The sequence below is a fragment of the Sceloporus occidentalis genome, unplaced genomic scaffold, assembly GCF_023333645.1.
Source record: "Sceloporus occidentalis isolate IW3139 unplaced genomic scaffold, rSceOcc1.0.p SCAF_25, whole genome shotgun sequence".
Classification (NCBI taxonomy): domain Eukaryota; kingdom Metazoa; phylum Chordata; class Lepidosauria; order Squamata; family Phrynosomatidae; genus Sceloporus; species Sceloporus occidentalis.
In genome coordinates this window covers 4371795-4386473 of record NW_028317005.1, presented here as the reverse complement: position 1 = coordinate 4386473, position 14679 = coordinate 4371795, and the positions used below count along the sequence as shown (strand labels likewise).

At 39.3% G+C, this 14679-nt stretch overlaps 1 protein-coding gene across 1 annotated transcript in view; it reads right to left on the bottom strand.

The window, feature by feature from the left end:
* The window catches only part of LOC149300279 (putative guanylate cyclase soluble subunit beta-2), a 29151-nt gene that overhangs the window by 5804 nt on the left and 8668 nt on the right, over positions 1–14679 (bottom strand). Inside the window, exons 5-12 of the mRNA XM_089485274.1 lie at positions 12591–12690; positions 10017–10198; positions 7005–7116; positions 6685–6788; positions 5754–5970; positions 5237–5557; positions 1138–1286; positions 622–768 (exon numbers count right to left, since the gene is read on the bottom strand). Of these exons, the coding sequence (XP_089341400.1) occupies positions 622–768; positions 1138–1286; positions 5237–5557; positions 5754–5970; positions 6685–6788; positions 7005–7116; positions 10017–10198; positions 12591–12690 (1332 nt within the window). The remainder of the gene's footprint in view (positions 1–621; positions 769–1137; positions 1287–5236; positions 5558–5753; positions 5971–6684; positions 6789–7004; positions 7117–10016; positions 10199–12590; positions 12691–14679) is intronic.

Sequence of the window (14679 nt, the reverse complement as noted above, 5' to 3'; positions counted from 1 at the left end):
GGGCTGTCAGTGGACACTTATGGCTGCTAAAACATATGCTACCGGAGCCAGAATCCTCTAAACTGTCACCAACACATACTGACTCCGTGCTGTGAAACTGTGAAGAGGATTGCCGCCACCTATACAATGACTGTAGTCCGTTGTGGTTACGGCCTGTTTTATGCTAAATTATGCTAACATTGAATAATGAAATAATGAATAGCCATAATTTTGACAAACACGTCTAAAAGTAGAACAATAAAGTTTGATTCCAGAATACAGTAAAGTTTTGTAAAGATGAATACCAAGAGGTGGCATCATATATAAAGTATATCATTTCTTTTACTGAAAAGTTCTGCAAGGATTCTTTTAGGTTAGTCCGAAGAGTGGCTAACTCAAAGTGCACTTGATATTTTGCACTATTAAACTATACATTGTCATTTTTCAAATACGGTTGCACCTAAAGAAACTCTAAAGAGTAACATTAATCACCTTATCTTTTTCCAAACAATGCTCTTCAAAGTGCTAAGTGGCTAAAATTACTATTAGCCTTGGGATATTTTCTGTTGATTGACACATTAACATTAGAAGTACACAGTAGCCCAACAAAGATAATGAACTTAGCATGTTTAGTTAGCTTACTTGAATGGGTGTTCCAGTGACTGGATTCCTTACTTCTGTCGCCATGAGTATCATTCCCAATGCAAAGTTTGCAACTCTTTCTGCGTGAGTAGACACGGGTATGGGGACACCACCCACCACCATGTACGCATCTCCAATGGTCTCTACCTTTAAGACAATATCCATGACATCATTTAAGTTATTCAGCCTTATGTTATTGTAAGGACGCATTATCTGAATCCAAATCCAATATTTATTGCACGTGTGCATATCTAAGCATAGCAAAGTAGTTTATTTTTCATATGAAACTGTGTTACGGATGCCACTGCTCATATGTCATTTAGAATTGACTACATATTTACTTGGCGATACAGTCTACAATAACAGAATTACAAAAATTGCATATTTTATATTCTATTCATCATATTTAGTTAATTCATATTATTCATTTTTTATGTTGATTCAACTTAAACTCTCTCTTGCTCTTAATAACAACTTATGTGTAATAATGGCAAAGAAAGAATAATGTACAAATACCTTGTACACATCATGAACGGTGGTTAATCGGTCAAAACGAAGATACATAGAATTCAACATGGAGACAATCTGGATGGGCTCACACTGCGCACAAATGTTGGTAAACGTTACAACATCACTAAATAGTATTGTGCACTCCTTGAATTCCCCTGTGAAGAATTAAATATGTTTAAAACAGTGATGTATTCCCATCTTGAGTATGTAATTACATTTCTTTCACAAAACGAGATACTTGCCTTCCATGCCACGTCATAGTTATCAATTATGTGAAAGATAGTTATCAATCCATGCATGTACAGTATTTGATTCTGGTTTTGTACAACAAAGCATCAGGAAACATGGCAAAAGGAACCGTTTGTCCTGATGTGTGTCTGATCAGATTTAGATGAATGATCTTTAGAGTGTTTAGAGTCTTATGTCACGGTATGAAACATAAGAGGTTTCCAAAACATATACAGTAAGGGCCAAATAAGAATGTCAGAGGTCCACATCAGACCATAGGTTAGACAACAATGTAAACAGGCACATTTTATATGGACAGACTAAATGGTTCTTATTGGCTGTCAAATTCATGTTTCTGTTTCTATTAAAGTCTATTGAGTTCAAAGTAAACAAAATATTTATATTGCAATTGTCCAGATGTAGATGGAACTCTATGATCACTCCATGGATGACAGAGGCAGACTAGCCTATGGGTTTGTTTTGACTTATTCAAATATGGCTGGACCTGACTGACCTGGAAGGTGAACACTGTTGGGGGTGCGTAACACAATGTTATATTGCCCTGCCATAGATGCCTGGCAGCACATACCATGTACAAGCAGGAGTGGAGCCAGGTAGCAGATAAGCTCACATATTGTGTGATGTCAGAGCAGTGTAAGAGAAAGTGAAAACAAAAGCATGTGTGTGTTTGTAATCAAATATAAGAATTAGAATGCTTGGGGAGTACGTGGAAATGGAGTAAGGGGCTGTGGGGCCATTTTACTGTAGATGATCTCCCAACTGGCCTATATACACTATGGACGCTGTCAGGGGCGGGCTGGGCCGGGGGGCAGGGGGGCAACTGCCCCCCAGGCCGCCCTGAATCTACATTAAACAGCCGCACGGCCGCCCATTTAAGTGGCCGATTCGGCCACGCTAGGGCCGTCTTTAACGCCCACAGCATCCGCGGTAGGCCGGCCGAACTGGCCGGCACACCGAGATGCCATTGCAGCCGATGTGGCTGTGACTCTTAAAGCGGCCGTAAGACACGCTGGCCGCTTTAAAATCATTAAGCGGCCGTAAGACACGCTGGCCGCTTTAAAAACACAGTGTCCTGTGTGACTCCGCCCCCTTTGAGCGGCACGTCACATCGTCAATGTGATCAGCCGCTCAAGGGGGCGGAGTCACACGGAACAGCTCCTCGTGACAGCTGGAAGAGCACGTTGGAGAACAGCAGAAGTGAAGCATGGCAGCAAAAACGTAAGTATTAAAAAAATTACAAACATTTTTGGGGTAATAGGCGGAAGGGGAGGGGCTGCATTGGGACAACAATTAAATGCAAAATGGGGGTGGCTAGGGGGTATAAGTACACAACAGGGTGGTTGGGGCACCACATAAATCAATACACAAGGGAGGGGGCTGGCTGGGGACATCACGTAAATCAATACACAAGGGTGTTGGGGCATAATGTACAAAGGGGGCTGGCTGTGGGCACAAATCCACATGGGGCAATACACAAGGGGCATAATTTACAAAGGGGTCTGGCTGGGGGCACAAATCCACATGGGGCAATACACAACGGTGTGGGGGAAGTACATTAAAACCAAAGGGGGGGCTGGCTGGGGCATCAATACACAAGGGGGAAAAACACAAACAAACAGCAAACCAGTGTGGAAAGCATTTTGCATGTGGGTGTCAGTGTCGCAGAGCCTGTCCTGGTGTGTGTGTGTGTGTTTGGGTGTAGGTGTGGCAGAGCCTATCCTGGTGTCTGTGTGTTTGGCTGTCTGTGTGGCAGAGCCTTTCCTGGTGTGTGTGTGTTTGGGTGTCAGTGTGGCAGAGCCTGTCCTGGTGTGTGTGTGTGTGTGTGTGTGTGTGTGTGTTTGGGTGTCGGTGTGGCAGAGCCTGTCCTGGTGTGTGTTTGGATGTTGATGTGGCAGAGCCTGTCCTGGTGTCTGTGTGTTTGGCTGTCTGTGTGGCAGAACCTGTCATGGTGTGTGTGTGTTTGGGTGGCAGTGTGGCAGAGCCTGTCCTGGTGTGTGTGTCTGGGTGTCGGTGTGGCAGACCCTGTCCTGGTGTGTGTGTGTTTGGGTGTCGGTCTGGCAGACCCTGTCCTGGTGTGTGTGTGTTTGGGTGTCGGTGTTGCAGAGCTTGTACCGGTGTGTGTTTTGGGTGTCGGTGTTGCAGAGCTTGTACTGGTGTCAGGGCGGGCTGTTTGGGGACAATATTGGCTCACTCTGGACTGTAATTTGTTAATGTTATCTTGGTGCTGGTCGGGTTCTATGTGGGCAGTGTGGATGCCAGGGCTGGCTTTGGGGGTGTGCATCCTGTGATCTATGCCTGTAATTTAAGGGGTTTTATCTATACCTTTAATGCTTAGTTGTTATGTGATTTCCAGTTGATCTGTACCTGCAAAGCTGGGTTTGTGTGTTATTCTGCTATGGTATGTTTCCATACATTATTTATGTATACCTGCAAATACAGGGTTTGTATTTCTTATTCAGTTGATCTATACATGCACGTGCTGTTTACATGTGTTGTTTATTTGATCTATACCTGAACTACCGGGAGTAAGTAAAACAGAGGTGTGGCTTAGTGAATGAGGGACAAAGGGACTCTGGGGATAATTACAGGCAGGGGCCCAAGGAAATGCCTAGGGTCCAATTTTTCCATATTTTAATTTTATTTTGTTACAAAGATTAGCTGTTTTTTAATGTATTAAACATATATTTTTTTTACTCCCAGTCCCATCACCTTACATCAATATGCGTTAGAAAATCAGGAAAAGATGGGCATGGATGGTGTGCTGATTCGGTGGCGCAACGGGCCACTTGACTAGACTTGCCCCCCAGGCCTTAGGCTGCCAGCCCTCCTCTGTACGCTGTGCGGGCTTAGCACAACCTCCATAGACTGTGTATCTTTAAGATACAGTGCACTGGGATATGAGATCATATGACATTATTGTATTGGAGATGCCGACCATGGAGGTGGAGGTTTCTGGGGTGCTTTACTAGTTTGGGCCTAGGGCATCCCCAAAGGTAAATGCAGTCTCTAGTCTAGAAAGTGTCATCCCTCTCCAGGTCCATGGAGCAGGCAGCCAATATGGCTGCTTGCTACCATGCTAACAAATAATGCTGGACAATGTTTTAAAAAGCCAGCATTTTGGAAGCTGATCTATTATGAGATCAGCTGGCTGACATACTGATAAAGAAAACTATGATTCATGTTAAAAAGCTGGTAGAAAAATTATCCTTGTCGGCATGGTTCCCCCTCCCACTATGCTTGCATCTCCCACTAAAATAGACATACACATTTATTTAAACACATTTCTTTATTTATTGATGTTTAATTAAAGCAATTCTGTTAATTACCTATTTTGAACCACAACGCTCTTTAACTATTGGCTAGATGATTTTTAGCAAAAAAGAATATAAAAGGGATATAATGAGTTAAAATGATACAATGAGCTCATTTATCCATTGAGACATCAGAAGATTTTATGATGTGTAATTCCAATGTGATTTTGTTTGTATTTATTTGGACCAACTGGATTAAAAACTGACCTTTTTAACCTTACTATGTTACTATGTTAGATCTAGATATTTACTCACCTAACGGCATATTTACTAAGGTGCAAGATATTTCAGTGTACAAGTGACACCACAACAGTCTGTGTGGTAGAGTGGGAAAAATGGTCCTGGGACCACCATTTCATTTAAAAAACGGCATTATTTATTTGCTCTAAGAACTGGGCAGAGTGGTGACTCACAAGTCACATTGCAAACACCCACCCACTTATATATTTTGTAGTCAATATATACAAACGAAATTGAAAATAATCATCAGCTATTTAGAATCAATGCTTAGATGCTTCTTTGGAACAGCAAATTAGTTTGTTTACCTGCCTCCACTCTTTTGCCTTCCTTCAGTTGGTTGGCCACATGCCTTGGAAGCATAGCATAGAGCAGAGCTTCTGTTTTCTTCTTCTCTTCCTCTAAATGCTTGGACAAAATGCGTAGCTCCTCTTTCTTCCTCTCCAGCTGATTGGAAAGCTCCATCTCAGCCAGTCTCTGCTGGTTCAGCAGAATCAGGTCCCTTGTTACATCGTGTGGCGCTATGTCAGAGATATGCATCTGACGCTCCTCCAGCTCATGCAAAGAACGTAACAGAGGTGAGCACAGGTACAGCATACACTGAAGGTTTTCCATCCATATCATTTGTCCTGAGTACGAAAAAATATACAATATTACACATATGAATGACTATGCGGGCTATTCGATGTGGCATTGAAAGGTGAAGTACTAGGGAGAGAGAGAATAGGTCTTTAGAAATTAAAAGAAACAGAATGTTAAACATAAACTCTAAAAGAAGCATCTATTAGTTTTCATTTCTAAACTCTACAAGTTTAGTAAACATACCTCTCAGCTCTAGCATTGGCCGATGTTTCCAGGACTCTGGCATCATCTCTCTCTTTGTCCGGAAGACAAACTGACTATTGATGAACTTTCGGATGTTAGATATTGTTAACGTGACTTCTGGATGCACTGTACTGAAATACTGATCCAGTCTTATTCCCATTATCTGGATGCCTGGGACAATCCTTTGAATACTCACACCGGCTTGCTTTATTCTAAGCTTCAAATTTAAACATGAGGACATTAGAAAGTAAATAAACACATTAAAAAAGCAATGGTAATTATTACAACCTACTGTCTTCCACACAGAATGGTTTCTAATACATCATTTATAAGTTTTTTTCAAAACTTTCTAATTATAATGTCCACAATAATTGAGTCTGGGACTTAATGTTCTGATGACTGTGTTGTTTAGTGCTTGATAAATCAGCCAAGCAAATTGTTTCTTTAATATACTTTTTCTGAAGCCACAGCAAATTAAGCAACCTCTTAACGATTTCTAGAAGCGTATTTTGTAAAAATTGCCAGGGGAATTTTAAGTACACCTGTGAACTAACAGTATCTTCTAACAGAGTATCTGGAATCGCCTGCAAAAGTGATACAAATGCCCAGATGCCCTTGGTACAATGTGACACTCATATGAGAAAAATATTACCTTTACATGTATGTTAAAAACCCTACACAATTTTATATTAGATGGGTAATTGAACTGGAAACCAAATGTTATTCATCTCATTAAGACCAATTAAGGTTTAGATGGGTCATTAAATTGGGCCCAATATGTGTGTTAGCTCTTCTACAGGAAGAATACAATCACATAATGGATCCACTGTTCATATTATTCTAAACTCAGCACGGCTTGCATCTCAAAACAACAATGACTTCAAACATTCCAGTAAAAGTCACTGTTATTGTTCATATGATAGCCTCTTACCTCTTCGTCGAACACTATATGAAAAGGGAGTCCATTGCAAAATGTTTTTACATCCACCCAGAGGTTATTTGGATAAACCGGTAAAAATCCCCTTAGCATTTTACCTAAAAACAAATGTGTAAAATTGTGAATTGACCTTACCAAAATACACGCAATGCAAAGAAAATTAAAGCAATATATTATATGTATTGTTCCCAATACATTGTATAACGCAAGGCCACAATTTAAAAAGATAGATAGATAGATAGATAGATAGATAGATATAGATAGATCAATAGAAAGATAGATAAATAGACAAGCAAATGCCTTAAAAATATTACCCTTTCCAAGCTGAACAATTCCTCGTAGTGTTCCCCAGTGATTCTTCTTTATAGGACATACTGAGACGTAGTTAGTTCTGTCTCTAAATTTGTTAAATGCCTTTTCAATGTCCTGTAAATGGATTTCAAGGATAGGAATACAAAAAAAACTCAGTTCATCCACAGTCAATCATAGTCTGATCATAATTTGAAATCAATGGTATTGCGTCAACTATTGATTTCTCACCCACTATGCAAAGGTGTGTTATGTTTGTAGTGAGCTTGTTGGTATAGTGTCCGCAATTATAAGTGTAAATTCTAACTATAACTCTAAGGTCAACTCTAATTTACTGGAACTTGGTTATTATTTCATTTTTCTCTTAAATGATCACACCTGTATAAAGACTAGGACTGATGCAAGTAGAAATGTCCATAGAGACCCCTGTCCAGTGGCATCACAATACCAGTCCCTTGGGAGCAGGACTTCAGCATGAAGAAGACATCTGCTGGGGTAAAAAGAGATTGTCCAAGCGTCTCTTCATGCTCAGAACTCTCCAAGGAACATTCTATTTTTTTAGATCACTACAGTAAAAAATACAGCACTTTGTTCTTAATATCTCAAATCAGTGCTGAAAATAAATATTAAATCTATTCTTGTAATGCCGGGGGAATATTGTGCTTTTAATTTTGCACTTTTATAAATTGCTTTGCAAAAGTTAGGTAAGATCCCCTTCTATCCCCTACCATAAGTGTATAAAAGGTAAAGTAAGAAAACCAATATGGCGGATTATGTGATCCCTTTTAACAAGTGCATAGCTCCCAATATTTGAAATTAATACATTCTGACACATTTGTTTTAAGGGTGAATGGGATACTAAGATGTTTTATGTCACCCCATGATAATTATATGGCTTATTGACACAATTTACACTGAATTTAATAAATTACAGTAATTATTCTTTCTAATGCTTAAGTAGACATCATTGGGACTTTGAAGAATGCAAAACACTATAACACACTAATATCCCCAAACATCTGTAGCTCCTAGAAAAATTCTATAAGCGGAGGAAATAGAGTCCCACACAGGTATGCTATGGAGGTGTGTTAGTATATCTGTATACCTAGATGTTTGTGTTATGACAGTATTCATTAATAATGAACCCATTATTTTGTATAATAATGTTTTTTTAGGGTTTTGGGGTGCAGGGTAACTTCAGTTTGTGTGCAAAAAAATAGACAAGCCTCATCTCACTTGGTGAATATTCTTGTACTGTATGTTCAAGCTTAATCATTGTAACAAAATGCAGGCCATTTATCACTAATATTCAACATAAGCATATCAGTACTCATTGCTACCATCTGGAGCTCCAAGCTACCCTATATCTTTCATCAATATCTTCCATATTAACCTGGGAAGGTTGGTGAGGCAAAAATGAAATATGTATTTTGCAGAATATATTCTGCATTTCTTTTCCATTTATGATGGCTTTGGGGTATTGCGCAATGTGTTTCTAGCTCACTCCATTTGATACACAAATGATTCACTATATTGAAATTCAAAGCCAAATCCGTACTCCAAATCAAATGGAAATATTGCAGCAATGAGAAATAACAAAACAAGCATTCTAAAAATATCTAATGTTAGGAGCCAATAATGCCAATAAATCTAAAAGGGACCCAGGTGTCACAAGTTTAATTATGCATTGTTGGGTGATTAGTTAGCCTACAATGTGTGTAAGAAGCGAGCTGAATGTGCAGCACATGGGATGCCCAGATTGCATCTGTATACAATGTTTCAGAAACACTGATGTGAAACAGAGATGTCTGACGTTTCTCCCGACAATAATTTGTATGCCATGTCGTCTCTCCTCTGAAATAATAAACATTTTCACTGATCATCTTACAGTTTGAGTTGAGAGAGAGCAAACGAGATTTACACAAAAGAATTGGCACTACTCGGTCTTATTCATTAATTTATTGGCCAACATTTCCCTAAATCATTGTAGCCTTTCAAATTTCATATGTACAAACGTTAATAGCACGCACCTCAATTTTCCTAGATTTTGGGCCTGAATTAGCATTTGCAGGTTTGTTATATACAATTGTATGGTTTTTTAAGGCATTTGAAATTACTGTATCATAGGTACTAAGAAATAAACTGCAAAGCTTGTTGAATGTAAGCTCGGAAGAACAAGGTATTCTCTTTGTGTACCAGTTTGTTTTTGTTTGTGATTTAAAATTTATCCTACAACTCTGATTGTAAAGCTCTACAGATTCTGCTGGCGCTATATAAATCAATGAACTGTCATGAAGTATTACATCTATTTTAAGCATGTTATAATATGAGACTTGTGTCTCTCTTTAAGAGGATCGGTCCCATTTTTGGCACTCAAATCCCTTTGTTCATCATTCTTCACCTGATATCTCTGTTTTCTAGAATCCCAGAGCTTTTGCTGGGTAAGAGTGGATCACAGTATCTTTCTGCCCTGATAATCTCCATAGTGCCCGATACAAATAGCAGAAAATGATCCTAGAAATGCTTAGCTCGGTTATATAAACAGCTATCCACAGGTAGAAAAGTGACATAAAAGTTCAGAAGGATCAGGTCCTACAGTGTTATCCAACCATAACCAAATCTACCCAGGACCTTCTTCTTCTCCTCGTAACTGAAAGGAAAACCCTTTTAAGGCGCACTGATTTTGCGAATAGGCATGGCATACCAGTTAGGTGTTATGGCTCTAGAGACAGTCCTTTCTGTATGTTTGGGTGTTTTACCTAATAATTGCACACCTGAACTAATACAGCTATAGAAAAGAACTGATGAAGACCTTGCTAAGATTTCTGAATCATCAAAATAGATATTTGACAGATAAAAAAAATAAATAAATATATATATATATATATATATAGAATCGATAAAAATCACAACTGAGGATTGTAATCATTTTCCAGCTTTATAGTCCGAAAATATGAAACATAAGGGGCATAGAATTTGTTAATAAACATGTACGTGGTTGGCTTTTATTGGAGTACCTGTTTGTTAACTTGATGGGAAGAAGGTATCTGCTTGGGCTTGGGTGGAAATGCTGGCCTCTGAGTGACCAGAAACACAATGTGTTCTTTCTTCCCTGTTCTCTCTTCTTCATCTATTTGACTAACTATTTCCATTGAAATTTCAGTTTTGAAAAAATCCATTGCTACTGCCCCCATGATACCTAGAAATAATGGACGAAACAGACATATTTAGCATCACTTGTTGTGACAAGGATTCTCTTGTGAGCCGTAAGGAAAATAATTATAGATATAATCAATGGAATCAAAGCGACCTCTTCAAACCCGCCATTGTGCTAGAAAGTTAAGGACCATATATATATATATATATATTCCATCATTATATAGAATCCACATAAATGCTCTGTAAATGCTTGAAAACAGCCTTTTCTGGATTAATTGAACACAATTAATGTTGCCTGTGTCAATTTTTACTAAAACAAGTCACTTGACAGTTAACAGAAATTGTAATTTTACATAATTTTAAAAATCTATATTATTACAGTGGTTCTATATTTGTGCTTTAACTATTGTTGGAATAGTTACCATCGACACTGCATAGTTGTCAATAGCGCCATTAATCATTTTTGGAATAGTGGTGATGCAGATAAACACAATTTTTTTATGATTTTCTTTTAATATTTTGTCTGAAACATACAGCAGAAGGAAATAAACCCATGATTAAGGCTGCTTACGAAAATGATCATTTTCGTTGATGGAAATAATTAAATCATTACAAATGTTTACATTTAATTTAACTTTTTGTCTTGAATAAACTTTTTGTGTTTAAGCCTATTTATTCCAACATTTCATACTTTGCCTAAGCTGTTTCGGCATTCCATATAATGCCCAGTAATTCTATGAAATGTTCAAGTTCCTGTTCATACAATCTGTCCTGTAAATCTTCCTGTCAGTGACAAAACTGAGAAATTTAAGTTAGTAATTATTTTGTCCTCTTTGCTTAAAACCTCGGAAGCCTCAAAGATCTATTTTAGAGATAAAATTTACGTAGTGAGTGATTAGTTCTGATTGAAGCTTTACAGTCCCTTTAAGGTGACCGTTCTAAAGCTTTGTATTGTGAAACTCTAAATGAAGTTGTTAACATTAAAAAGTAAAATAAATGACACAACAATGAGCGCAACAACCCAGTAAACGCCTTACATGGCAGTTATTCTCCTAATTAAAGCAATAAATAATGAATATACCCCGTGCTGCCATGTGACTACAGCAGAGACAACAGCATGCAATAAAATATGAGCCATTCAAGGAGGAGAAATTAAGTGCATTAATATCATTTTTTTAATTGCGGATACAAAACAAGAATTAACTTAAAGAGCCCGTGTTCATGTGCTACCCCATATCCCCTTATGATATAATTTGGCCCTTGAGATCCCTACTTGGCAACAATACAGTTACTGAATCACTATTTATTATAAATTCTAGATATAAACTGACATAGATGACTCAGGAGGGGACATTTTGGTACATTTTGGTGTTAGCCCTGGGGCATTTGTTAAAGTATTTTGTTCATCTGGGAGACTAATCATATATCAGAGCTCAGGGCTATTTAAGGTAATATTGAGACTGTATTTTCTATACGCACGCACATTTTTAAGGAGTGTTGTTTTAAGTTCTACTCTTGGTAAAGGACAGCAGAATACAGGAAAATATATGTTATACGAATTATAGTCTAATTATGCCAGTGAGAATGTGCAGGTTAATAGGTGTAAAAAATGTTAGTGTGCCAATGGAATAACACGTTATATGGCATGTCAAATAACATATACAGTGCCATGTCCCCCTGGGTTTAAATTTTCTGACTTAAATTTTACCCTTTGATCAAAAAAAGACAGGGGCGTTTAGAATAATTAAATAGTTTATCCTACCGGGCAGAGATGGCACTGGGCAACGTGCAAAACAGCAGGGGTAATCTATTTCAAGCTCTTCTGCCTACAATTTCATTTAAAAACCAGGTCCACTGTGGCATGACCACACTGGCAGTGTGCTCCTAGATATGACGTGACATTGCGCTACTCTCAGGAGATCACCACCGAGCAGTACTATAATCCCAAACAAGGGTAACCCGAGCAGGAATAATAGATATCATAAAAGTATCTGTGTACTGTAAAGTGAGGTTACTACAGCATCAACAGTGAATATGAACGACGGCATTGCCAGTGATTTATATCATTCAGATGATACAATGTCCCATGGAGGGTAAGTATTTAGCACCCCCAGGAAGATTTTCGTGGATGCCCATGTGCAGTATGCAGATCGGCAATATGACCTAAACCTCAACAGGTATACTGGCAGTAGAACTGGGACCTTCCTCTGTATACGGTCCCAGATGTCAAAACCTCCCTTTACATGATGTCATGAATGGCTAGCTTTCCACCCAAAAAAAAAAATTTGGGGGAATGTAGAATAAGTCAATGAGAAGGCACTAAGTCAGTGGAACTGATTGGGATATGGTTTGCCTCCATAGCAAATCCAAAACACCACTAAATACGATTAGTAGAATATTATCACATGTATTGGAGTTAAAATGCATTGTACCTGGAACAATGTGGCATAAGCCTCTTCTGTCTGAATAATAATGTAAATGCATGGATCCATCATCATTCATCTCCACTCTAAAAGATGGGGCATTCATAGCCTGTAGATAAAACAAATTCACCATAGTAACCGTGAGCAAATGTTAGCTTTCCAGTCATGTGTGTCTGCCTACCCATCCATTAATCTATCACATCTATGCATCAGTGTGTGTTTATAATGTTTATACTGTATAAAATGACACCAGTGCCATGTTCATGTGTAAATGTTGACTGGCTGACATGATAAAGTTTGACTAATCACATTTTAGCGTCTTTTGTTGGTTTTAGTAAAACTTAATGCAGAAAAATCTAACACTATGTTTTTTTAATGTATCTAGAGCATGGTCATTTCTAGAACATACTCAGTGTCACTGCAGCAGGCATGAAATATCTGGTAAAATATGTATAACCCACATATGAGTTATTTAAATACAATTATTTAGGCATATTGGGCATAAAATGGGACTGATGCCATTGATGTTCTCATGCTGGATTAACCGTATACTGTAGGTGGCCACCTAGGGTGCTACAATTAAGTTCCATTTTATGTTTGTAACATGTTTTGCTACAATTAGGTTCCATTTTATGTTTGTAACATGTTTTGCTACAATTAGGTTCCATTTTATGTTTGTAAGCAAATTAATGCAGCAGGGGCCACCAGGGGACACGGTGCCTCAGGGTGCTAGAGACATTTGGTCTGGCCCTGGTTAAAGAGTCATACCCATCACTTGGGAAATCAGGATAGCGATTTTAGGGTAAAGGATGGGGCCCTCATCCACATCGGCTCATAACAACCTAAAACTGGCTACGTGCAGGACGAGGAACTTTTAAGTCAACATTACAGTATGCCATTTATTCTAGTTCAGAGGACTTATCTTTTTCATATAAATCATATTATACTATTAAGAAATGAATAAGCATTAGATGTCCAGGCCCAATGTTCTGGAAAGATGTAGTCTGGCAGATCAAAGGCGGATGCAATGTGCAGTCTCATAAATATATTAACTATATTCAGAATTTTTTTGATCATGTATTCATGATGCCCCTTATGCAGGGGCGGGCTGGGCCGGGGGGCAGGGGGGCAATTGCCCCCCAGGCCGCCCGAAATCTAATCTAAACGGCTGCTGGGTGCTGATGCCGGCGCTACTATAATACTTTCTTTTACTTACTTGCCATATTAAATTTAAAAAAAGGTATTAAAGTAGCGCCGGCCAGCAGCATCAACACCTAGTGGCCCTCGCACGGAGCTTTCACCCCTCACGCTGATCCCATCACTATGCGGCCAATCTAATCTAAATGGCCGATGCGTGCTGCTGATGCCGCCAGCCAGCGCTACTTTAATTTTTTTTTTTTTAAAAGAAAAAAGTATTAAAGAAGCTCCGGCCGGCGGCATCAGCAGCACGCATCGGCCGTTTAGATTAGATTGGCCGCATAGTGATGGGAGCAGCGTGAGGGGTGAAAGCTCCGCCCCCACACACTCCTCACTGCTGGAGCACCGGATGTCAGTACATAGAAAACAGCAGTCTGCAGGTACCAGGGAACGGAGGTGTACACGAAGAAGTGGAAGATGTACAAGGTTATTAAACCAATCTATATTTGTACAAATTATATATTATTTTATTGTATTCGTTAAAAAAACAAAAAAAAAACGGTAGTGTCACCTCCGTCCCCAATCAGCCCCTCCCAGTGTCACCTCTGTCCCCTTTCAGCTCCCCATGTCATTGCTGTCCCCATCAGCCCCTCCCAGTGTCACCTCTGTCCCCTTTCAGCCCCCCCATGTCATTGCTGTCCCTATTCAGCTCTCTAGTATCACCTCCGTCCCCAATCAGCCCCTCCCAGTGTCACCTCTGTCCCCTTTCAGCTCCCCATGTCATTGCTGTCCCCATCAGCCCCAACCAGTGTCACCTCTGTCCCCAATCAGCTCCCCATGTCATTGCTGTCCCCATCAACCCCAACCAGTGTCACCTCTGTCCCCAATCAGCCCCTCCCAGTGTCACCTCTGTCCCCTTTCAGCCCCCCCATGTCATTGCTGTCCCTATTCAGCTCTCTAG